Genomic DNA, 26,634 nt, shown 5'->3' with positions numbered 1-26,634 from the left:
GAGAGAAAGAGGCAGATAGAGAAAAAGAGAATGGGTGCGCCAGGGCCTCTAGCCACTGTAAATGAACTCCAGACACATGTGTCACCTTGTGCATCTGTTTTACCTGGGTCCTAGGGATTTGAACAGGGATCTTTTTGGCTTTACAGGCAAGCACCTTAACCACTGAGCAATCTCTCCAATCCTTTTGTGAATTTTAATTTGTTGTGTATATTGCAGCTTTCCTATCTCATTTCCCTTTCCAGTATTTCTAAAACTTTTCAGAAAAATAGTCCTAAGTAGGGCTGGAGAGATGTTTGCAAAACTCGATAGCCTGGGTTCAATTCCCCAGTAACCAAGTAAACCAAGATGCACAAAGTGACACATGCATCTGGGGGTTTGTTTGAAGTAGCAAGAGGCCCTGGCATGCCACTATTTATTCATTCATTCTATCAAATAAAAATATTTAAACTATGTATATGCACCTTTAATCCCAGCATTTGGGAGGCTGAGTTAGGAGAATCACCATGAGTTTGAGATTAGCCTGGGTCTGCAGAGTGAGTTCCAGGGTAACCCTGGGCTAAAGTGTGACCCTACCTTGAAAATAAATAAATACATAAAATATGATTATTAGTGAAATAGCGACCCTTCTAAAGAGCTCTGGTCACCATTCATAGGCAATTTGTAATTTTCACTGGGAACATCCCATAATTAAGCCTAACATAATGAGAAAATAGAGGCAAATTAGTATAGGTTAATATGAAATGAGTGAATATTGTGTTGATGGATTTGTTGGTTGTTGCCAAGGTGATGGAAATACCCTAGTGTTGGTCAGTAGTGACCATGATGGAAGTTTCACTGGGGACCTTATAACTGGAGTAAAGAGCAAAGAATACAGTAAGTGCTCTTGTCCAAAATGCTGAGGAAATAGCCAAATGATTCATCATGCTTTTGTTTTATTTTTTTTCAGGGCAGGGTCTCACTATTCAGTATGTAGTTTCAGGGTGGTCTCGAACTCACAGTGATCCTCCTACCTCTGCCTCCTCAGTGCTGGGATTAAAGGCGTGCACCACCACACCTGGCTCATCATGCTTTTTTGTTATACATATGTGTGTGTGTGTACACATAGATGATAGATGTAGATATGATTAGTTTTCTTTTAAAAAAATTATTTTATTTATTTGAGAGAAAGATGGAGAGAGAGAATGGGTGCTCCAGGGCCTCCCACTGCTGCAAATGAACTCCAGACGCATGCGCCAACTTGTGCATCTGACTAATGTGGGTCCTGGGGAATCAAACCTGGGTCCTTAGGCTTTGCAGGCAAGCGCCTTAACTGCTAAGCCATCTTTCCAGCCCCCGCCCCACTTTTTTTTTGAGGCACTGCTCTTTTATATTTGGAGACAGGGTCTTATCTCTTTATAGCCCAGGTTGTTCTGAAATCACTGTACAACATAAGCTGGCCTTGCACTCATGGCGATCCACCCGCCTCAGCCTCTTAAGTGCGATAATTGTGAGAATGAGCCACCAAGCTCACTTTTTTTTTAAGAGAGAGAGAGAATTGGTGCACCAGGGCCTCAGCCACTGCAATTGAACTCCAGATGCTTGCGCCACCTAGTGGAAACGCACAACCTTGTGTATCTTCCTTATGTGGGATCTGGAGAGCTTCGCAGACAAGCACCTTAACTACTAAGCCATATCTCCAGCCCCCATGTTTGCCTTTTAATCAAGTTTCTTGTATTGAAAGAGAAGGAATTTCACCTTGTCCTTTTCCCAAACATGACTTGAATTTTAAGTAAAGCAGTGATAGTAAGAAGAAGCCTCACGGTGTCAATGTTTGGTCATTTGACTAGTGTTTGATCCTTGCTCGGGTTGCTTCCTGATCTTTGCCTAGATATACCTCCAAAATATGTTTATATTTCTGCTTCTGTCTTTGCTATTATTCAACAATGAGTGGAAAGCTTCAATCCCAGTAATTTTTTTTTCTCCCAACGGTAACCAATTGAATAAGAGGAAAAGGAATTGGATCATTTGTAGTTGTTCATGGTTGCATAATAATCAGCCTGTGGCTGAGGCACGTACACAAATTCCAAGGGTTTGAGTCTTCTTAGAGCGTGTGCTTTGTCTATTTTTTTTTAAATTTAATTATCTTTGGCTTTTCAAGGTAGGGTCTTGCTCTAACCCAGGATGACCTGGAATTTACTATATATAATCTCAGGCTGGCCCCTAAGTCACAGAAATCCTCCTATCTCTACCTCTCAGGCGCTGAGATTAAAGGCATGCACCATCACATCTATTTTAATTTAAAAAAATAATATTACTGTCTGCTTTCTGTTTAATAGTTGTTTTTCTTAAGGTTCTTTGGTGGAAAAGGGCTATAGTTCTTGACAAAGTCAAATTTTAAGTTATTTTTCGATTTCAGAATGAACTGTGCCATTTAAACACTACTAATGCAAAGAATTCCTATGGATGTCAGTGGAAAATTCCCATATATGTGCCTGAATATTTGTCTTGGCTGGTAGATGGACAAAATTCTCTGGTAGAGTCTGGAGCCTTTTAACTCTCAATATGATGACATCCTAGTGGGATATAGTATTTAAAGAACAAGTGATAAAACCAAATAGCTTTTCATTCCCCTTAGCAGGCTGTCATATAATGGAATTATGTCTTGCGGAGATAGGCCAAGGCTCCTCCGTGGCGCCCGTCTAAGTCTAAGGAATGGCCAAATGGGGCGTCTTTGTCACTACCATTGTCTTCAAGCTATGTAGACCTTATATCAGGACTGGATCCACCGTGTCCTGTGGACAGTTTTTACATTGTTGTAATGTAGAACTGCTGAGGTTAGAAAGGAAGCAGCTTTTCATCACTTTTCAGCTGGGCACGTATGGTAAGTAAACCCTCCATGTGGGTGTCCTCACAGGGTCCAGAACTAAGATCAGTTTCTCGCAAACTCCAAAGGAAGGTGCAGAGATGCAGCAGGTCCATTGTTCTGTTTTCAAATTGCGCCCGTTACCTCTGCGGAGGGTGGTGCAGGGAGAGGAAGCTGTCTCATGGTTGCCTCCACGTTTCCTTCTCTCAGATGCAGACAGGCATGCCGAGCTCTCTGGAAGCCCACTGAAAAGCAAAAGCACCAGGAAACCTTTGGCGTGCATCATTGGCTATTTAGGTAGGTTTTTTCTTTAAGCATTCTGATCTCTCTTTTTATTTTATTTTATTATTTTTTATTTTTTGAGGTAGGGTCACACTGTAGTCCAGGGCTGACCTGGAATTCACTATGTAGTCTCAGAGTGACCTTGAACTCATAGCGATCCTCCTACCTCTGCCTCCCAAGTGCTGGGATTAAAGATGTGCACCACCACGCCCGGCTCTCTCTCTCTTATATTTTTTAAAATTTTATTTATTTGAGAAAGGGGCAGAGAGAAAAAGAGACGGGGGGGTTGGAATGGGTGTGCCAGGGCCTCCAGCCCCTACAAAGGAACTCCAGAGGCATGTGCCACCTTGTACATCTGGCTTACATGGGTCCTGAGGAATCAAACCTGGTTCCTTTGCCTTTGCAGGCAAGTGTCTTAACTACTAAGCCATCTTTCCAGCCCATAGGTAGGTAGTTTCTAGCATAGGAAAAACTCAAAAGTTTCCATGTGTTGCAGACATATGGCTATTCTAAATTCAACTCTGAATTAAATTCAAGCCTTTTCAATAGGTGGAGTTGAATGTCTTCATATGTTTAATCTGTGAGTTTAGAAACTTATTACCAACACACAGTTATGATATGTGTGCTTAATTCTTCAAACAAAAAACATTGAATAAAAATGTATATCTGGGGCTGGAGAGATGGCTTAGTGGTTAAGCACTTACCTGTGAAGCCTAAGGACCCCAGTTCAAAGCTCGATTCCCCAGTACCCATGTTAGCCAGATGCACAAGAGGGCACACGCGTCTGGAGTTAGTTTGCAAGGGCTGGAGGCCCTGCCGTGCCCATTCTCTTTCTGTCTCTCTCTGCCTTTCTCTCTGTGTCTGTCGCTCTCAAATAAATAAATAAATAATGAACAAAAACAATTTTAAAAATGTATATCTGGGAGCCTGGAGAGATGGCTTAGCATTTAAGGTGCTTGCCTGTAAAGCCTAAGGACCCAGGTTTGATTCCTCAGTACTCATGTAAACCATATGTACAGGATGGCACATGCATCTGGAGTTTGTTTTCAGTGGCTAGAGGCCCTGACATGTCCATTCCTTCTCTCTCTCTCTCTCTCTTTCTCTCTGTCTCTCTCTACCCCTTTCTCTTGGGTCTCAAATAAATAAATAAAATATTTTTTAACATATATTCAGGCTAGAGAGATTGCCTTGTGGTTAAGGTGCTTGCCTGCAAAGCCAAAGAATCCAGGTTCCATTCCACAGGACCCACATAAGCCAGATGCACAAGGTGGCGCATGCATATGGAGAACATTTGCAGCAGCCAAAGGCGGGCCAGGCGTGGTGGCACATGCCTTTAATCCCAGAACTCAGGAGGCATAGGTAGGAGAATTGCTGTGAGTTCAAGGCCACCCTGAGACTACATAGTAAATTCCCGGTCAGCCTGGGATAGAGCGAGACCCTACCTCGAAAAAACAAAAATAAAATAATCAATGTTGGCTAGTCCTTAGTCCTGATAAGCCATACCTATTTTTTCTTTTTGATTTGTAAAAATATTTTATATTTATTTATCTACTTATTTGACAGAGAAAGAGGGAGAGAGAGTGAGAGAATGGGCATGCCAGGGCCTCCAGCCACTTCAAATGAACTCCAGATGTGTGCACCCCCTTGTGCTTCTGGCTTATGTGGGTCCTGGGGAATCATACCTGAGTCCTTTGGCTTTGCAGGCAAACACTTTAACCGCTAAGCCATCCCTCTAGCCCTTCTTTTTGATTTTTGAGGTAGGGTTTCAAGTGTTGGGATTAAAGGCATGCACCACCATGACCAGCCCCAAATTTTAAAAGTGGAAGATTTTGATCAGACCAAGATGTCACTGGGTTAACGATCTAAATGACCTCCTAAGATTTGGCATACTAACCTATCTAGGCCCTTACATCAGGTAGCAGGTGAGATGACAGGGTGGTTTTAACCCTCAGAATTAGTGAGGAGCTTCAGCTTTGAAGCAAAGATATATTAGCATTAGTAACAGACCAAAGTCCTTAAATCTGATCCCAGCATTAATGCAGTTTCTTGCCTATCTATAGAAAGGAAAGGTGGCTTGGGTTATGAGCTCACCAAAATGTACTTCTCTTACCCATGTTCCGTATGGCATATCAGAGTTCTGTGATATGTTCTTGGCCAAGGCACATCATCTATACTTTGACTGTTGTATTTGACCTTTAGTTTTGGATTACATCCACTCTCAGAATGTTCTGGGCTGGCCGGGAGTGGTGGCACACGCCTTTAATCCCAGCGCTCAGGAGGCAGAGTTGGGAGGATTGTCATGAGTTCGAGGCCACCCTGAGATTACATAGTGAATTCCAAGTTAGCTGTGGGCTATAGCAAGACCCTACCTCAAAAAACAAAAAAAAAAAACAAAACAAAGAGAATGTTCTGGGCTGGAAGGATCGACCCTGGTTTTATCCACTGATGCACAGCCAGAGCAGGAATCTGGCTTTGCCGAACGCTCACATACTGGACACTGGACATGTGCGTTGCATTTCTAGTTTAGCAAAGTATAGAGGTTCTTTTTTTTTTCCTTTCCCTGAGGCTGCCTCTGCAAATCATCTTTTGATTTCTAATACATCCAAGAGTCAGATGCTTTATTCCCTCAGTAAATCTTATGTTGTAAGTGACCTTCTGAAGTGGAGTGTGTGTGTGTGTGTGTGTGTGTGTGTGTTTGAATTCACAGCCCTGAGGCTCAGTGCCCTAGCCAGTAGGGGAAGAACTGGCTTACTTGATAAGCAAAACCATGGCAACAGCACTTGAAGTGTCATCCGTGGCTGGCTCGTAAGGAACTGGCTCTCAGCTAATTAAGAAATAAGATGTGCCCATTAGCCAGTATAAGTACACACAGACTTCTAATAGTGTGTTCTGAGTTGAGAAACCTTTTTTTCTCCTGTCAGAGATCCATCCTGCAAAGCAACCCAGTGTAACCCGATCAACACCAAGCCTGCAGACTCCAGCTACCAAGAGGATGCTAAGCACTCCAAATCACATGTCTCTAAGCATTCTGGGGAAGAGAAACTACAGCCATCACAATGGCCTGGACGGTATGTAAGCCCAGGGCCCGTCTGTCCTTGCCCCCTTGGGAATGTTTTCCGCTACAGTCAAGAATGTATTACAGAGCTGGCGGGATGGCTTAGTGGTTAAGGCAATTGCCTGCAAAGCCAAAGGACTCAGGTTCAACTCCCAAGGACCCATATAAGCCAGATGCACAAGGTGACAGATGCACCTGGAGTTTGTTTGCAGTGGCTGGAAGCCCTGATGTGCCCATTCTAGATCTACCTCTTTCCCTCTCTCTCTTTCCCTCAAATAAAACAATAAAAATTAAAATATTTAAAAAGAAAAAAAGGGGGGGGGCTGGAGAGATGGCTTAGCTGTTAAGGCACTTGCCTACGAAGCCTAAGGACCCATGTTCGATTCTCCAGATCCCACTTAAGCCAGATGCAGTAAGGTGAGGCAAGCGCAAGGTCACATGTGCCCACTAGGTGGCGCAAGTGCCTGGAGTTCGATTGCAGTGGCTGTGGCCCTGGTGTGCCTATTCTCTCTCCCTCTAAAATAAAATAAAATCAAAGACAAAAAAAAAAGAGAAGAATGTGTCACAGCCAAGCATGGCTATGCAGGAAGACTGGGAGTTCAAGGCCAGCCTGAGCTAAATGGCAAGCTCGGGGCCAGCCTGGACTACATGAGCGCCTGTCTCAAAAGGCAAAACCATCCATGAGCGAGGCAGGGAACTTAAGTGGGAAGAGCTTCCCTGCCACGGGCCAGCAAAGACATTATCATGCCAAGTGAAATGTCTCCGTGTCCTTAGTAGGAGCCTTGCTTGCAGATGAAGCCTGCATTTAGCAGTCACCTCTGCGGGGGGACAAAGCTCTTACTGTGGACCATTTTGAGTGTGGCATTTGTCCTCGGCTTCTTTCGCCTCCTAAATTGTTTTTAATTGCTCAAGAAGGCCCGTCCAGCTCGTGAAAGGAATTGCCTGAGTGATACCCTACAAAAAAAAAAAAAAAACAGAAATCATGTGTTTGAAATGGACAAGCTGAGAAATATCGCCTCTTATCGAAAGTACTTCTCTTATAGGCTTGCCCGTGTAATGACTCTTCAGGTGGAATTGAATTATCTCAACCATGTGGACTATAAACACCAGCGTAATAAATCATCGGGGCAGTACATATTGTTCATTTTCAAGTCGTCCTGGAATTGAAGCTGCCTTTATTGTTTGAGCGTTGGCATTTATTTATGAATAAAACTCTCTCCAGACTTTTCATGCCTTATGAAGTCTAAGTTTTTCCATGACGGTAAATTACTTATAACAAGGCCCTAGAGCAAGGATATGGAATCGGCCTTCTAATAGTAATTTCCCACAGCCTGCTTCCCTTCAGTGAGAGTTGTGATGGCTATAATCGTGTCAACATGAGTAAAATGATAGGGGTGAAAAGTTTAGTTTGCATTTCTAAGGTGTTGTGTTGTGGCTTTCAAGAATTTAGCCACCCAGCAGGGTTTGGGGTTTTTTTTGTGTGTGGGGGATAGAGGTAGTGGGGTGTGGCTTTTTTAACTCGAGCCCAGGCTAATCTGTAACTCATTCTTAGTTCCAGGCTAGACTCAGCCATCCTTCTACCTTAGCCTCCCAAGTGCTAGGATTAAAAGTGTGCACCACCACGTCCAGTTTAACACGGCGTTTTCACACAAACACTTGCATAGTTATGAGGACATTGGCCCCCTTTGCCTCAATATGTCCCATATATAGACAATAGAAGACTAAGGAACGATTATGTGTGTGGCAGACAGCTTCAGGTTCGCTGAGATGAACTTCCAGACCAGGCACAGTTATGGAGGAAGGGGTTTATTGAAGCTTACAGATCCAGGGGAAGTTCCATAATGGCAGAAGAAGCTGGCCTGCCTTCACAGGACCAAGCAGAGAGAGAAGCACAAGCCAAAAGCTAAAAGCCACACAGCACTGCACACTTCAGGAACTCCAGCTAGGCACACTTTGCATAGCCTTAGATTGGAATCTCAAACCCACCACCACACCTTAAGACCCACCCAGTGACACAGCCTCTAGCCAGGTGGCTGCAGATGCAAACTACATACTAATAAAACACTGGATATATTGGGGTGGAGGGTCATCTGTTCAAACTACCACAATGTGGAAACTGGATTTCTTTCAAACTTTTCCTTGCCCCACAGCTGTGGGCCTCTGGGGTCAGGCTTAAACACAATCTAGAATCATTCTTTTTTGTAAATAACATTTTTATTTTTTATTTTATTTACTTATTTATTGAAGGGAGAGAAAGAGAAAGAGGCAGATATATGTGGAGAGAAAGGGCGCACCAGGGCCTCTAGCCACTGCAAACGAACTCCAGATGCATGCGCTACCTTATTAATCTGCCTTATGTGGGTCCTGGGAAATTGAGCCTGGGTCCTTTTGGCTTTCCAGGCAAGTGCCTTAAGAGCTAAGAGCTAAGCCATCTCTCCAGCCCTGGAATCATTTTTTCTATCTTGCCACATCCTTTGTGTGGTCCTCTTACAGAAAACATAAAGTAGGTTGTGAATCATATTTCCTTTCTTTTCTTTCTTTCTTTCTTTTTAATTTTTTTTTTTATTTATTTATTTTTTTTTTTTAATTTTTTTTGGTTTTTAGTTTTTCAAGGTAGGGTCTCGCTCTAGTCCAGGCTGACCTAAAATTCACTCTGCATTCTCAGAGTGGCCTCAAACTCATGGCGATCCTCCTACCTCTGCCTCCTGAGTGCTGGGATCAAAGGTGTGCGCCACCACACCTGGCCCATATTTTCATTTTATAAATTGTCTGTGTGTGTCTGTCTACATGCTTGTGTATATGATTTTGAGCATGTGTGTGCTACGGCTTGTGTATCGAGGTCAGCGGGCAACCCAGGGTTTGGGGGACTCTCTTTCTACCTTGTTTGAGATAGAATCTCTCTTTGTCCATTACTGCATTTTTTAACGTTTTATTATACATTTATTTATTGGTTTTTGTTTTTTTGAGATAGGGCCTCACTCTAGCTCAGGCTGACCAGGAATTCACTATGTAGTCTCAGGGTGGCCTTGAACTCACATCAATCCTCTTATTTCTGCCTCTCAAGTGGTAGAATTAAAGGCATGCACCACCATACCTAGCCTATTTTATTTTATTTTACTTTATCTTTATTTGAGTTAGAGAGAAAGGGAGAGAGAAAGAGGACAGAGGGAATGGGCGTGCCAGGGTCTCTAGCCACTGCAAATGAATTCCAGACACATGTGCCATCTTGTGCATCTGGCTTACGTAGATCCTGGGGAATCAAACCTGGGTCCTTAGGCTTTGTAGGTAAGCACCTTAACCACTAAGCCATCTCTTCAGCCCCCATCACTGCATTCAATAGGCTAGGCTAGCTGACCATGAACTTTGAGAGATTCTCCTGACTCTGCTTCCCATCTTCCTTTAGGAAGGCTGGAATTACAGACACTTGCCCTGTTGAATCTGGCTTTAAGTGGGTTCTGGGGATCTGCTCTTGGGTATATTTGTGTGGCAAAAACTTTATCAAATGAGCTTTCTCTCGAGCCTCCCCCCACCTTTTGTGGGGTTGTTGTTGTTGTTGTTGTTGTTGTTGTTTTTCGATGTAGGGTCTCGCTCTAGTCTAGGTTGAGCTGGAATTCACTATGTAGTCTCAGGATGGCTGAACTCTAGGCAATCCTACCTCTGCCTCCTGAGTGCTGGGATTAAAGGCATGTACCACACCTGGCCTCGTGTGTGTGTGTGTGTGTGTGTGTGTGTGTGTGTGTGTGTGTTTAGCATTTTTTTTTATTGACAACTTCCATGATTGTAAACAATATCCCATAGTAATTCCCTCCCTCCCCCCACTTTCTCCTTCGAAACTCCACTCTCCATCATATCCCCTCCCCCTCTCAATCAGTCTCTCTTTTATTTTGGTGTCATGATCTTTTCCTCCTCTTATGATGGTCTTGTGTAGGTAGTGTCAGGCACTGTGAGGTCATGGATATCCAGGCCATTTTGTGTCTGGAGGAGCACGTTGTAAGGAGTCCTACCCTTCCTTTGGCTCTTACATTCTTTCCACCACCTCTTCCACAATGGACTCCTGAGCCTTGGAAGGTGTGATAGAGATATTTCCATGCTGAGCACTCCTCTGTCACTTCTTCTCAGCACAATGCTGCCCACTTCTGAGTCACTGGCACCTGAAAAGAGGAAGTTCTCTAACCAAAAGTGAGAGTAGCATTAATATAAGGGTATGAACATTAGGAGAAGTGCTTACTGGGAGATTTGGTGAGTATAATATATACATTTAGCCAGACAGCACCAGACATTATACCCTAGGGCTCATGACTACCCCTGTTGTAGGTTTTCAGTATCAGGGATGTCTTCCCTCCCATTTAACAAGCCTCCAGTCAAATTAGAGGGCAGTTGGTTTCCCCCCATAACAGACATGCCACTATTGCACCCATTGGCTCATTTAGCCTGGCTGGCAAAATATAAGGCTTGCAGTGTCCACTATTGCGTATCTTCACTGGTGATTTCTTTCTCTTCCATTGAACTGCATGCAATGTGGCTTTTTCCAGCTTTCTGTCAGCTGGTCTATGTGGAGGAGGTTATCAGCTCAGTTCCAGCAGGATTTCTCAGTGACCTTGTGGCCTAAGTATGTGGAGTCTTCAGCAATAGGGTCTTACCATCTATTCCTGGTGGGAAACCAAGAGCCTCAGCAATGGCCTATAATGTTTTGGAGGCACCAGGGACCTCCCTGGCCAACAACTCACTGGAAGGTATCCCATTCCTGGCACTGGCACTGAAAATGTGTCTAGTAACAATCTATGGCTTCTGTGTGTTCCATTGTCCAGAAAAGTAGGTTACATATGACTTACTTATATCCACTTAGATTTTTTTTTTTTTTTTTTTTTTTTTTTTGGTTTTTCGAGGTAGGGTCTCACTCTGGTCCAGGCTGACCTGGAATTAACTCTGTCATCTCAGGGTGACCTTGAACTCATGGCAATCCTCCTACCTCTGCCTCCCAAGTGCTGGGATTAAAGGCGTGCGCCACCACGCCCGGCTTCCACTTAGATTTTTGATTAGCCCTCCCTCCACCTCCTTTACTCAAACTTTTTCCCTGACCTCACTTAGACCTTTTCACCCCCATTAATCTATTCATCTACTTACATATATACAATATCATCCTATTAAGTCCCCCCTCCTTCCCTTCCTATTCTCTTTATATCTCCTTTCTAGCTTACTGGCCTCTACTACTTTTCTTCCTACTCACACAGAAGTCCATTTGTAGCTAGGATCCACATATGACAGGGAACATGTAACATTTGGCTTTCTGGGCCTGGGTTATCTCACTTAGTATAATCCTTTCTAGATCAGTCCATTTTCCTGCAGATTTCATAACTTCATTTTTCTTTATCACTGAGTAGAACTCCATTGTGTAAATGTGCCATGTCTTCATTATCTGCTCATCAGTTGAGGACATCTAGGCTAGTTCCATTTCCTAGCTATTGTAAATAGAGCAATAATAAACATGGTTGTGCAAGTGTCTCTATGGTAGTGAGATGAGTCGTTAGGATATATGCGTAGGAGTGCTATAGTTGGGTCATATGGTAGATCTATTTTTAGCTGTCTCAGGAACCGCCACACTGATTTCCACAATGGCTGGACCAGATTGCGTTCCCACCAGCAGTGTAGAAGGGCTTCCCTTTTCCCTCATTCTCTCTAGCATTTATGGTCATTTGTTTTCATGATGGTAGCCAATCTGACAGGAGTGAGATGGAATCTCAATGTAGTTTTAATCTGCATTTCCTTGATGACTAGGGATGTAGAATATATTTTTTAGATGTTTATATGCCATCTGTATTTCTTCTTTTGAGAACTTTCTATTTAGTTTCATAGCCCATTTTTCAATTGGGTTGTTTGATTTCTTATTTTTTAGTTCTTTGTATATCCTAGATATTAATCCTCTATCAGATGTATAGCTGGCAAAGATTTTTCCCATTCTGTAGGTTGCCTCTTTGCTCTAATCACAGTGTCTTTTGCCATACAAAAGCTTTGTAATTTCATAAGGCCCCAGTGATTAGTCTGTGGTCTTATTGCCTGAGCAACTGGGGTTATATTCAGAAAGTCTTTGCCAAGACCAGTATGTTGAAGGGTTTCCCCTACTTTATCCTCTAGCAGTTTCAGAGTTTCAGGTCTGATATTAAGGTCTTTGATCCATTGGACTTAATTCTTGTGCATGGAGGGAGATAAGGACCTATTTTTATCCTTCTACAGATACATATCCAGTTTTCCCAGCACCATTTGCTGAAGAGGCTGTCTTTTCTCCAGTGAGTATTTTTGGCATTTCTGTCGAATATCAGGTGTCTATAGCTACCTGGACTTAACATCTGGGTCCTCTATTCTGTTCCATTCACCTATATATCTGCTTTTGTGCCAGTACCATGCTGTTTTTGTTACTATGGCTCTGGAGTATAGGTTAAAATCAGGTATAGTGATACCACCAGCCTTATTTTTGTTGCTCAGTGCTGTTTTAGATATTTATATATGTTTTAGATATGTTTAGATATGTTTTAGATATTTGTGGGGTTTTATGCTTCCAAATGAATTTTTGGATTGTTTTTTATATTTTCATGAAGAATACCATTGGAATTTTGATGGGATTGCATTAAATGTGTAGATTGCTTTCATTAAGATTGACATTTTCTCAATATTAATCCTTCTGATCCAAGACAAGGGATGTCTTTCCATTTCCTAGTGTCTTCTTCAATTTCTTGAGTGTTTTAAAATTTTCATTGTAGAGATCCTTCACTTCCTTGGTTAGGTTTATTCCAAGGTACTTTATTTATTTATTTTTTTATGCAGTTGTGAATGGGTGTGGTTCTCTGATTTCATCCTCTGTGTTTGTTGTTAGCATATAGGAAGGCTACTGATTTCTGTGTGTTTATTTTGTATCCTGCTACATGGCTGTAGATTTTTATCAGCTCTAACAGTTTGCTGGTAGAGTCTTTAGGGTCCTTTATGCATAGAATCATGTCATCTGCAAATAATGGTAACTTGATCCCTTCCTTTCCAATTTGTATCCATTTTATGTGTGTCTCTTGCCTTATTTCTATGGCTAAGACTTCTAGTACTATATTAAATAAAAGTGGGGACAGTGGACACCCTTGTCTTGTTCCTGATTTTAGTGAAAAAGCTTCAAGTTTTTCTCCATTTAGCGTTATGTTGGCTGTGGGCTTGTCATAAATAACCTTCATTATGTTGAGATATGTTTCTTCTATTCCCAGTCTCTGTAGGACTTTTATCATGAAGGGATGTTGGATATTGTCAAGTGCTTTTTCTGCATCTAAGGAGATGATCATGTGATTTTTGTCCTTCGGTCCTATGTAATGTATTACGTTTATCGATTTGCCTATGTTGAACCATCCCTGTATCTCTGGGATAAAGCCTACTTAGTAGGAGTGAATGATCTTTCTGATATATTCTAGTATTCTGTTTGCCAATATTTTGTTGAGAATTTTTATTTTTGCATCTATGTTTCGTGTGTGCTTTTTTTGTTTTTGCCAAGGTAGGGTCTCACTCTGGCTCAGGCTGACCTGGAATTCACTCTGTAGTCTCAGGGTGGCCTCGAACTCATGGCGATCCTCCTACCTCTGCATCCTGAGTGCTGGGATTAAAGGCGTGCACCAGCACGCCAGGCTTCATGTGTGCTTTCAACTGAAGAACTGGACAAACAAAACTGAGAAGATAATTTATAAACCACTATTTTTTATTCAGGTATATATGAGGGAAGGGGAGAGGGAGGGTCTGCAGACTGAGGAAGGGAAAATGGGTACACCCACGTGGTCCCTGAGCCTACCAGAGAAAACAAGCATGAGCTCTGGAACATGAAAAGGGGTTTGGGGAGGAAGGAGAAGAAAGCACCGAGAGCTCCTGCCTCGTGGGAGGCAGGTGGAGATAGAGGGCCCATGGGGAACCAAGCCTGGGTGGGGCTAACAGGAACAAGAAGGAACCTTTTTTTAAAAATTTTCTTGGTTTTTTAAAATTTTAATTTATTTTTTATTGACAACTTCCAAAACTGTAGACAATAATCCATGGTAATTCCCTCCCTCCCCGCCCCACTTTCCTCTTTGAAACTCCACTCTCCATGATATCCCCTTCCCCTCTCAATCAGTCTCTCTTTTATTTTGATGTCATGATCTTTTCCTCCTCTTATGATGGTCTTGTGTAGGTACTGTCAGGCACTGTGAGGTCATGGATATCCAGTCCATTTTGTGTCTGGAGGAGCATGTTGTAAGGAGTCCTACCCTTCTTTTGGCTCTTACATTCTTTCTGCCACCTCTTCTGCAGTGGACCCTGAGCCTTGGAAGGTGTGATAGAGATACTGCAGTGCTGAGCACTCCTCTGTCACTTCTCAGCACCATGGTGCCTTCTGATTCATCTCAAGGTCACTGCCATCTGAAGAGAAAAGCATCTCTAACCCAAAGTGAGAATAGCATTAATATATGGGTATGCACATTAAGAGAAGTGCTTGCTGGGAAATTTGGTGAGTAGAGTATATACATTTAGCCAGACAACAGCAGACTTTACACCCCTAGGGCTCATGACTACCCATGTTGTAGGTTTTCAGTATCAGGGATGTATTCTCTCCATGGAGTGAGCCTCCAGGCCAATTAGAGAGATGTTGGTTTCCTCCATAACAAATGTGCCACTATTGCGCCTGTTGGCTCATTTTGCCTGCCTGGCCAATTTTATGGCTTTTTTTTTTTTAAGTATCTTCACTGGTGATTTCTCTCCCATTGAACTGCATGCAGAATGGCTTCTTCCAACTTTCTGTCAGCTGGTTTACATGGAGGAGGTTATTAGCTCATTTCCAGCAGGATTGCTCAGTGACCTTGGAGCCTAAGTATGTGGAGTCTTCAGCAATAGGGTCTTACCATCTATTCCTGATAGGAAACCAAGAGCCTTGGCAATGGCCTGTAATGTTTTGGGGGCATCAGGGACCTCCCTGGCCAAAACTCACTGGAAGGTATCCTATCCCTGGCAATGAAAATTAGTAACAATCTGTGACTTCTGGGTGTTCCATTGTTCCAAAGAAGTAGGTTTCCATATAACTTATTTATATATCTTCTTAGATTTTGATTAGCCTCCCTCCACCTTTCCTTTATTCAATCTCTTCCCCTGCCCTCACTTGGGCCTTTTCACCCCAGTTAATCTGTTCTACTTACATATATATAATACCATCCTATTAAGTACCCCCCCCCCCCGCTTCCATCCCTTTCTATTCCTTTTATGTCCCCAGTAAGCTAGAAACAGGAAGGATCCTTGTGACTCTGTAGCACTCCCTTTTGGGACAAGAGGAAGGCAGTGGCAGAGAAGAAAATGTGTTTTCAAAACCCTGTCTTTCAAGTGTCACGAAGTGGTTAGAGGAGTGAGTGTGGAGCCAAGAGGCCATACTGTTATAAAAAAACACACATTTTAGACAGTGTCTGTTCGCAGCTGTTCCTGGAGAACCCTTTCCTTGGGGGTAATGCCTCTGTTTCTTATTCCGGCAGGACACAGGATCCTGACTAAAGGTCTGGCTGGTATAGTCAATTTTATGGGGAAGTTAATATGATTAAGTATAAAACTAGAAACTCAGGGAAAGCCTGGCCCTGCGTGATGCAATAATGAAATCAATTAGCACTGCGACTTAATTAGCATGCTCAACAGATGAGCACACCTAACAGGAGGTTGATGGATGAAACTAATTTGTCTGGAAACAAAACCTGCTTCTACTGAAATGTGTAGCGTTTTCCGCCTCAAGGGCTTCCTGCTTCTGGACTGTGAGGAGACAGAACTTCATGGCAGAGGTTTTTCACCTCCCAGAGGACGGAAGACAAGAAAGGGTGCATTTTGGGTTCCTGATAATGGGGAAAAGAGTCTTAATTTATGCCAGCAGAAAGGTCCCCCCCCCAAGACATTATTTAAAAATTCTAGGCTGGAGAGATTGCTTAGTGGGTAACGTGTTTGCCTGCAATGCCAAAGGACCCAGATTCTATTCCCCAGGACCCGCATAAGGCAGATGCACAAGGTGGCGCATGTGTCTGAAGTTCATTTGCAGTGGCTGGAGGCCCTTGTGAGCCCATTCTCTCTCTGTCTCTCTTCTATTTCTCTCTCTCTCTGCTTGCAAATAAGTCAATAAATAAACTATTAAAAAATAATTCTCCTGGGCTTGGTGGTGCTTGCCATTAATTACAGCACTCAGGAGCCAGAGGTAGGAGAATCAATGTGAATTTGATTCTGAGACTACATAGTGAATTTCAGGTCAGGCTGGGTTAGTGTGAGACCCTACCTCAAGAAAACAAACCACCAGCCATGGTGGTGCACGCCTTTAATCCCAGCACTCAGGAGGCAGAGGTAGGAGGATCACCATGAGTTTGAGGCCAGCCTGAGACTCCATAGTGAATTCCAGGTCAGCTTGGGCTAAAGTGAAATCCTACCTCTAAAAACCAAATTTATATATATACACACATACACACACACACACACATACATACATATATACACACACACACACACACTCCTGGGATTGTTTTCTCCATGATTCTGATATTCTGATGTGTGTTGAATGAGGCATGTTCATCAGACATGCACACAGAAACAGGACGCTGGGTTTGTAGAGAAAGCTCCCTCGGTTTCTTAGAGGCTTCTGTAATTACAGAGCCTCCGTGGAGTAATGGAACATTGTGATCTTGAGGCAGCAGAGTATTTCTCACAAGGGAAGGCAGAAGCTGAGAAACTTCCGAGGGGAGAGCAGATGGGCTGAAGAGACCTCTCGTCCTCTTCCAACCATTGCAGAAAACACAGCTGCCCCCCCCCCCCGACCCTGCTGTTGGCTACTTGAGCCTTCCTTGATGCACTGGTCGGTTTTACATCAGCCGTGATGGGCTGTGGCTTGTCTCTACTACAGGGGGACTTGGAGGGGAAATGCTGCTTATGGAGGAATTCTGACCAGGGGAGCCCAGCACCCTGAAACTCTGTCCCGAATGAACCACTGTTGTTCCCCCAGGGGCACTGAATCAAGGCTCAGCATGTCAGTCGCAAAGCAACAGGCCCGGAAGAGAAATAAGTTTCCAATGGGAGGGAGTCAGGGCGCCTGGGCCAGAAAGAGTGATGAATTGTATAATAACCCCTCTTAAATCCGCTCTTCTGGCTTATTTCTCCTGGGGCTTATGAGTACACTGTAGATTTTTTGCTCTTTATCTTCTGTATTGAGTTATAATCATTTCTCACATGGAGAGCTATGAAGAGGGCTGCTCTGCAAAGCCTCTGTGAGGACAGCACTGTGATGGGGTGTGAAGAGGGCATCCACTGCGGAGCCTCTGTGAGGACAGCACTGTGATGGGGTGTGAAGAGGGCATCCATTGCGGAGCCTCTGTGAGGACAGCACTGTGATGGGGTGTGAAGAGGGCATCCACTGCGGAGCCTCTGTGAGGACAGCACTGTGATGGGGTGTGAAGAGGGCATCCACTGCGGAGCCTCTGTGAGGACAGCACTGTGATGGGGTGTGAAGAGGGCATCCACTGCGGAGCCTCTGTGAGGACAGCACTGTGATGGGGTGTGAAGAGGGCATCCACTGCGGAGCCTCTGTGAGGACAGCACTGTGATGGGGTGTGAAGAGGGCATCCACTGCAGAGCCTCTGTGAGGACAGCACTGTGATGGGGTGTGAAGAGGGCATCCACTGCAGAGCCTCTGTGAGGACAGCACTGTGATGGGGTGTGAAGAGGGCATCCACTGCAGAGTCTCTGTGAGGACAGCACTGTGATGGGGTGTGAAGAGGGCATCCACTGCAGAGCCTCTGTGAGGACAGCACTGTGATGGGGTGTGAAGAGGGCATCCACTGCAGAGCTTCTGTGAGGACAATACTTTGATGGGGTGTGAAGAGGACATCCACTGCAGAGCTTCTGTGAGCACGATACTGTGATCTGGAGTGTGAACAGTGTACACACTGCTGATGCTGCTGTAGGTACAATACTGTGATGGGGTGTGAAGATTGTCCTCCGGGTGACTTGTTTCTGAAATTAGTGATGAACAAGCTCAGCTGCTGGCGCCCCAGTCTTGGGGAGTGGGTGCTGGTGAGAGCCATTTTGCCAGTGAGCAAGCTCTGGGAATACATCTGCTGTCTTCACAAATTCCAATAAAAATAGATTGCCAGGGACAGCTGATGGCACTCCAGGCACGCTTGGGCCCAGGCTGCCTTCTGTCAACAATTTCATGCCATTTCAAAAGGCCAATTTTTTTTTAATGTTCTGAAACATTGCTTATGGAATGATCAACTTTCCTTGGGCTCACAATTAGTCTCCTCATCTCGGGTATAGTGTCATAACTTGGGTAAATATATATAATTTTTCAATCTGTGATGTTAAGGGGCTGGGAAGATAGTTCACTTGGTAAATTGCCTGCCTTGGAATCCATGTCAAAAAGCGGGGCATGGTGGCCCACTTGTAACCCTAGCAACAGAGACCAGGAGACAGGTGGTTACATGAGTCTCTCTGGCCAGCCATTTGAACCTACTTGGCACATTCCAAGCCAGTGAGAAACCCTGCCTCAAAACAAAAAGTGAGCTGGGTGTGGTGGCGCACGCCTTTAATCCCAGCACTCGGGAGGCAGAGGTAGAAGGATTGCCATGAGTTCAAGGCTACCCTGAGACTACATAGTGAATTCCAGGTCAGCCTGGGCTAGACTGAGAGCCTACCTTGAAAACCTTCAAAAAGACAAAAAGTGGTTAACACCTAAGAAATGAGACCCAAGGTCGACCCAAGGTTATCTTGTGGCCTTCACATGCACATATGCACACACACACACACACACACACACACACACACATACACACACATGCACATGCACATGCACGCATGCACACACAGACACACATACACACACATGCACATGCACATGCACGCATGCACACACAGACACACACACACACACACTAAAGCTCTATGATGTCTTAAAAACATTATTTTGGGCCGGAGATGTAGCTCAGTTGGTTTAATGCCTACCTAATAAGCATGAGGCTTTGGGTTTGATCCTCAGCATTTCATAAAATGGGACATGGGGACTGGAGAAATGGCTTAGCGGTTAAGGCATTGCCTGCAAAGCCAAAGGATACCGGTTCGATTCCCCATGTAAACTAGATGCAGAAGGTGGCACATGCATCTGGAGTTGGTTTGCTATGGCTGGAGGCCCTCACGTGCCCATTCTCTATGTGCCTATCTCTCTCTCTCTCTCCCCAAACACACACACACATTAAAATGAGACATGGTGTCCCGTTTGTGTTTTGGGGTTTTTTTTGTTGTTGTTCTTTGAGGTAGGGTCTCACTCTAGCTCAGGCTGACCTGGAATTCACTATGTAGTCTCAGGCTGGCCTCGAATTTACAGTGATCCTCCTACCTCTGCCTCCCGAGTGCTGGGATTAAAGGCGTGCGTCATCACGCCTGGCCCCTTCCTGTAATCACAGCATCCAGAAGTTCTGGAGTTGAAGATAGGAGCGTCAAGGTCATCTTCAGCAAGGTCAAGGCAAGCTTGGGATACATGAGCATTTAGCTCAAAAAAATAAAAACCCTCCAGGTCAGCCTGAGCTAGAGTGAGACCTTACCTCAAAAACAAACAAATAAATAATAAACAATAATGTAATAAAACTTATGTGGGGCAGTAGGAATGTAGCTCTGATGGAGAGCTTGCCTAGCATATATACAAAGCCTTGGGTTCAATCTTTGCACACAACATTATAAAGCGCCATTATAATTTTGTAAGGACTCATTGCAAAGACCCCAAAATTTGTGGGAAATGAAGCAATGCCACAGAGTACTTAGTATATTGAGAGAGTTTGAGGACTTTTGAAACATTGAGAGCAGTAGATGCTTTCTCTGTGAAGCCTAAGGGGTAGAGATTGTGTAGGAAAGTAAACCCAAATGCATTAGTGGGCTACTTGGTGTTTTATAATATTCTGTAAGGGGGCGGGGCTGGAGAGATGGCTTAGTGGTTAAGGCGCATGCTTGTGAAACCTAAGGACCCAGGTTCGATTCTCCAGGTCCCACGTAAGCCAGATGCACATGGTGGTGCATGCATCTGGAGTTCATTTGCAGTGGCTGGAGGCCCTGGCGTGCCCATTCTCTCTCCCTCTCTCTGTCTGTAATAAATAAATAAATGAAAATATTCGGGAAGGATACCACAGCGATCCTCCCAGAGAACACTCTTGGGGAAATCCTATAGTTCTAATGTGTGAGCTCCCAAAGAGGTCCACACTTGGAACCCCGCTCCGCAACATGGAATTCTCAGAAGAGCGATGCAATTTCATGGTTGTTACTCAAGCCTTTAACTGTGGGGGCCAGTGCTGACCTCCTCACTTAAGTGTCCTTGTAAACAGAGTAAACCCTGCAGGGGTCATTCCCCAAACCCTTTTCAACCAGCCTCTCCCAGTGTTTCCCTGATCTCATTGACACACAGTGAGAGTGATGTCCTGGAGGAAAGCAGACCTCAGAGCTGGCTCTGAAATGAGGGAGAAGTTTAGGAAGTAGACTGAGATAGGATCTGGTCCACGTGTGTGTTTTCCTACAAGAGTCTTAACAGCTGTTGGAGAGCAGGCACTGATGCCCTGGGAAGTAAGAAACCAAGGGAATCAGGTTCCTCCTGACTTCTGAGAAAATGAAACTTCTGAGAAAAACTTCTGAGAAAAACTTCTGAGAAAATGAAACTGTAGAGTCCCTGGGCCAGTGGACATGGAAAATTTGTCCCAATTTCTTTGATTTGGAAACTCCCATTATTTTCTTTCCTTCTTTATTCTTCCTACTGACCAAGGACTCTTTAAGCTCAGAAGACATCTGAGGTATAATTGATGCGTTTTCTTCCATCAGCCAACTATTTTGTTTGTTTGTTTTGGATTTTTGAGGTAGGGTCTCACTCTAGCCCAGGCTGACCTGGAGTTCACTATGTAGTCTCAGGGTGGCCTCGAACTCACGGCCATCCTCCTACCTCTGCCTCCCAAGTGCTGGGATTAAAGACGTGCACTTATCATGCCTGGCTAACCAACTTTGTTTGTTTGTTTGTTTGTTTGTTTTTTCGAGGTAGGGTCTCACTCTAGCCTAGGCTCACCTGGAATTCACTATGGCGTCTCAGGGTGGCCTCGAACTCTCAGTGATCCTCCTACCCCTGCCCCCCGAGTGCTGGGATTAAAGGCGTGCGCCCACCATGCCCGGTTTAACCAACTATTTTTTTTTTTACCACTAACTGTTTACATATAATGTATACAAAAGTGTTTGATGTAGGACTAAGGCACAAATCAAATGTATTAGTCAAAGTTCTCTAGAGAAACCAAGTGGCTAGAATGAATATATATTAGATCATTTTACATGGCCCAGCAGTCCTTGATTCTTGATCCAATCAAGTTGATAGTCTGGATGAACCACTGAAGAGCCCAAACCAAAGCAACGCCATGACAGACTTTATTTATATTAATAGGCCTAAGTTTCTGTTGCCCTATGGGGCCCAAATTACTGACACAGCGTTTTGCAGTTACTGGGAAAAAAAACCCACGAACTGCTCAGTACCCAAAATAATCCTTGTAATGCCCAATCAAAAAGGACCAAGTAAATGTTATACATTTCTGTGGCTCTTGTGACTATAGATAAGTTTGCTTAAAGTTTCTCAGCTACTATGTAACCAATCAGCTTGCAACATACATGCTCTTGCTAAATGTCAACCAATCATGTAACTGTAACTGAAAATCCCCCTTTTCTTTGTTTAAACCTAATAAAAGCACCTTCCAGACACCATTCGGGGCTCTTAGACGGACCCACTGCGTTGGTAAAGTCTGGAGCCCCTAGCTTAAGCTGGAAATAAAGCTCCTTGCTGTTGCATTTATGTGTCTGACTCTCTTGGCGGTATTTGGGGACTCCGCAATCAAGGCATAACACCGTCACACCAGAAGATGACATGATCAAGGTGGGCGTTCCTAAAGAATATATCTGAACATCTCCTTTTCAGTTAAGGCGTTTGGGACATTATGTTCCTAGAAAAAAAATGGGGCAACACTCCTTTCTTTCCAGTCTTCCCTTGCTGTGGGGACTTTCTTTGTTGTTTGTTTGCTTTGAGACAGGGTCTTGCTATGTAACCCTGGCAGGCCTGGTTCTCACTATCTAGAACAGGCTAGCCCGGTTCTCACCATGTAGACTAGGCTAGCCTTGTACTTGAAGCAACCCTCCCACCTCAGCCTCGAGTGCCAGGACCACAGGGGTGCGTGCCCCCTCTCCCACTGACCTGACATTTTCAAAATATTTTATTTATTTATTTATGAGCGAGGGCATGGGTGCTCCAGGGCCTCTAGCCACTGCAAATGAATTCCAGACACCTGTGGCACCTTGTGCATCTGGCTTAGGTGGGTCCTGGGGAATCAAACCTTGGGTCCTTAGGCTTTGCAGGCAAGTGCCTTAACCATGACTACGGCATTTCTCCAGCCCCTGATCTGACTTTCTGGAATACTTTTTCAGCTTCATTTTCCAACCAAATTTGTCTGTGTCTCCCATTAGTCTGTCAGATTTTTGCTTTGTGAATTTTTTTTTTTTTTTTGAGGTAGAGTTTCACTCTAGTCCAAGCTGACCTGGAATTCATTATGGAGTCTCAGGGTGGCCTCGAACTCATGGCAATCCTCCTACCCCTGCCTCCAGAGTGCAGGGATTAAAGGAGTACACCACCATGCCTGGCTTGCTTTGTGGATTTTTAAAAATAGTTTTATTGTTTATTAAGAGAAAGTATGGGTGTATCGGGGCTTCATGCAAATGGACTCCAGATGCATGCGCCACTTTGTGAATCTGGCCTTACGTGGGTGCTGGGGAATTGAACTTGGGTCATCAGACTTTACAAGCAAATTCCTTTAACCTCTGAGCATCTCTCCAACTCCTGCTTTGTATATTTAAATCTGTTACTCTGTGCATGGGAGATCATTATCTCTGTCAATAAGTCTACTTTTTTTGATATTAGTATATGAATAAAATAAATAAATTATACCATATTGTCACTGATTAGAGCTGTCTTTTCCTATAGGTTAGTTAACATATTTAGTATAACTATTTTGATTCCATGTCTTCTAATTGTAACAGCTAAATTATCCATTTATGTTCTATTAACATTTTTCTCTTTTTTAAAGTTTCAAGAATTTTTTAAAAATTGTATTTAAGAGGCTGAAGAGATGGCTCATGTCTTCTACTTCTAACAGCTAAATTATCCATTTATCTTCTTTAAGTTTCAAGAAGTTTTGTTGTTCCGTTTTGTTTTTTTCTCGGTTGTATTTAAGCGGCTGAAGAGATGCTTAGCGGTTAAGGCATTTGCCTGCAAAGCCAAAGGATCCCAGTTCCACTCTCCAACACTCACATAAGCCAGATGGACAAGGGGGTGCACACATCTGGAGTTCCTTTGCAGTGGCTAGAGGCCCTGGCATGCCCATTCTCTCTCTTCCTCTCTCTCAAATAAAGAAAAAAAAAGTTACAAAAAATTTTTATATACGTGGGAGAAAGAGGGAGAGAGAGAGAGAGAATGGGTGCACCAGGGCCTCCAGCCACTGCAAACGAACTCCAGATGCGTGCTCCACCTTGTGCATCTGGCTTATGTGAGTCCTGGGGAATGGAGCCTCAAAACTGGGGTCTTTAGGCTTCACAAGCAAGCGCTTAACCACTAAACCATCTCTCCAGCCCCTTCTTTTGCTGTTGTCTGTGGAGGTAGGGTCTCACTCTGGGCCAGGCTGGGGTTAAAGGCGCACGCCACTGCGCCCAGCTTTGATCACTAGTTACTATGAGAAGTTTCCAGATATCCAGGGTTGACAGTTGGGAGAAGCAGAGAGCCACGTTAATGGTGCCAGTCCCCTGAGACTGTAGGGGTTGAGGCTCACTGTCCTACAGGCTGTGTTCCTAGTTCGTGAGTGCCCGCACCATGATGAGGAATTACTATGACAAAAGGTAATCTAGAATGCCTCCTCCCAGCCAGGTGCGTTTCCATTCCTCTGGATCAACGGAGGTCCGTAGATGACACAGCGCCCCCAGCCTGGGCTGCTGTGGTGACTTGCCCATGGCCACTGTCCTCAGTCACAGGAGTGCTGGGGTGCCAGGCATGCGCCACCATGCCCAGCTTTTACTTGGATATTTTCTTTTACATTTTCTTCTGTTTTTTAAGGATTTACTTTTGTTTATCTATTTGTTAGAAAGGGAGAGAGAGAATGGGCACGCCAGGGCCTCCAGCCACTGCCAACGGACTCCAGACGCGTGCATCACCATGTGCATCTGGCTTACGTGGGACCTGGAGAATCGAATCTGGGTCCTTAAGCTTTGCAGGCATGTGCCTTAACCGCTGAGCCATCTCTCCAGCACCCCCCCCCTTTTTTTATTCAAGGTAGAGTCTTACTTACTCTAGCCCAGGCTGACCTGGAATTTACTATGTAGTCCCAGGTTGGCCTCAAACTCACAACGATCTTCCTACCTCTGCCTTCCAGGTGCTGGGATTAAAGGCATGCACCACACCTGGCCTTATTTGGATATTTTCTTTTTAAAAATTTAAAAAATATATTTTATTTATTTGTTTGAGAGAGAGAAAGAGGCAAAGACAGAGAGAGCGGGAAGGAGAGAATGGGCATACCAGGGCCTCCAGCCACTGCAAATGAAGTCCAGACACATGCGCCACCATGTGCATCTGGTTTACGTGGGACCTGGAGAATCGAACCTGAGTCCTTAGGCTTCACAGGCAAGTGCCTTAACCACTAAGCCATCTCTCCAGCCCTTACTTGGACTTTTTTTTTTTTTTTTTTTTTTTGGTTTTTCGAGGTAGGGTCTCACTGTAGCCCAGGCTGACCTGGAATTCACTATGGAGTCTCAGGGTGGCCTCGAACTCACAATCCTCCCACCTCTGCCTCCCGAGTGCTGGGATTAAAGGCGTGCGCCACCACGCCCGGCTTGGACTTTTTTTTTTTTTTTAACCTAGGTGAGCTTTTAAGGTCTAACCTTAAACTACATAGAAAGCCTTCATTTGAGCGGGCGCCTGACCTCCTTCTCCTGGTAGTCATGGTGTTGGTGGGAGAGCTGCCTCGATCCTCCCTCATTTTTGCCTCCACCATCAGAACCCACTTAGCCTTAACCCCGTTCCTTCCCCTGTTCCAGAGCTCACCTGCTGCATATCAGACTGAGCCATCCCTGCCCCAGCCCGTAATCCAAGACCTGCTACTGAACTGCTGGCGGCCGCAGCCACGCCTGGGAAGGAGGCAGCCCGGAGGGGCACGGAAGAAACCGTAGGAGTGCACGTTCCAGGTCTTTCTCCGCATACGAACCGGTGGCGCCTCGCTTCTTTCTCAGAGACCTTGCTGTCACAGGACGGACCTGCCTGAGAGTTGAAGAGAGCGGGGAGCCCCACGCCCCCTGGCTCCCTGTGCCCAGCTCCCAGGGGCAGCCAGCCCGGGGCCGTGGAGGCTGCTGCGAGTGCAGAGCAGAGAGCCCCGCTGCCCTGCATGTGCCCGCCCTGTTTCACGCTGTGTAATTATGTACAGGAGAGACATGGCATCTTTCTGAGCGGGTTCTGATTAAGAAACGTGCCAGTGTTTCTGCGGCTCATACGACCGCCCCCCCCACCCCCCCGCCCCTGACGTTACTGTTGCTTGGCTGCGTCTCAATAAGCTGCTTTTCTTTCCCTTTGGGGGAAAATTACTCTTTACTCCACGCATCCTATGTGGGATTTGCTCCCACCCCCTCCACAGGGCCGGAGGATCTAACAGAACAGATGGCACTCAGTCTTGACCAGCCTCTGAGCCACTGTTGGCATCTTGTTTTGTCACTGGAGAGAGAGAGAGGGAGGGAGGGAGGCTGTGGCTGTACTCAGTGCTGCTTAGTCCTGGAGAGCCCCAGTGAGCGCAGTGGACATCACAGTGACAAGCCGGTGGCTTACTGCTCTGTTCCCTTACAGCCAAACCCGCTGAGAGGGGCTGTACCAGATGTGTTTGAGGGGGGCCAGGGGGGCAGGAGCGGCGCACAAATCCTCCTGTTTGAAGCAAACTGTTGGGCCTGAGAGGAGCGGAGAGTGACAACGTGTTTGTGGCTATGAATCTATGTAGTTGGCTCTGTGTTTCCTCAGACCACCAGCCCAGTGTGTGTGTGTGTGTGTGTGTGTGTGTGTGTGTGTGTGTGTGTGTTTAAATATTTTATTTTTATTTATTTATTTGAGAGAGATTATAGAAATAGGCAGGGAGAAAGAGAGAGAGAGAGAATGGGCATACCAGGGCCTCCAGCCACTGCAAAAGAACTCCAGATGTGTGTGCCCCCTGTGCATCTGGCTTAACGTGGGTCTTGGGGAGTCGAACCTGGGCCCTTTGGCTTTGCAGGCAAGCGCCTTAACCGCTAAGCCATCTTTCCAGCCCCAGCCCGGTGTTTTTGTGAGCATCTGTACCAAGGCCTCAGAGACCTGCCTGTTCTGTTGCCCTGGCTGCCA

The 26,634-nt window shown here is 44.9% G+C and overlaps 1 protein-coding gene across 4 annotated transcripts in view; it reads left to right on the top strand.

Annotated features, from left to right (window-relative positions):
• Mta3 (metastasis associated 1 family member 3) overlaps window positions 1-26,409 on the top strand; it is a 170,216-nt gene extending 143,807 nt beyond the window's left edge. For 2 of the 4 annotated variants that reach the window (XM_045137713.1, XM_045137712.1), the window contains exons 15-18: window positions 3,053-3,139; window positions 6,046-6,192; window positions 12,411-12,463; window positions 25,317-26,409. In XM_045137713.1, the coding sequence (XP_044993648.1) occupies window positions 3,053-3,139; window positions 6,046-6,192; window positions 12,411-12,463; window positions 25,317-25,448 (419 nt within the window). In that variant the 3' untranslated portion in view covers window positions 25,449-26,409. Of the gene's footprint in view, window positions 1-3,052; window positions 3,140-6,045; window positions 6,193-7,222; window positions 7,408-12,410; window positions 12,464-25,316 lie in introns of those variants that run through there. The other 2 variants (XM_045137714.1, XM_045137715.1) reach the window with 2 other exon arrangements.
• Window positions 26,410-26,634: the final 225 nt, after the last annotated feature.

Source organism: Jaculus jaculus, chromosome 18 (genome assembly GCF_020740685.1).
Source record: "Jaculus jaculus isolate mJacJac1 chromosome 18, mJacJac1.mat.Y.cur, whole genome shotgun sequence".
NCBI classification, from domain to species: domain Eukaryota; kingdom Metazoa; phylum Chordata; class Mammalia; order Rodentia; family Dipodidae; genus Jaculus; species Jaculus jaculus.
The sequence above is the reverse complement of the archived record's forward strand: the minus strand, read 5'-3'. Positions and strand labels throughout refer to the sequence as shown.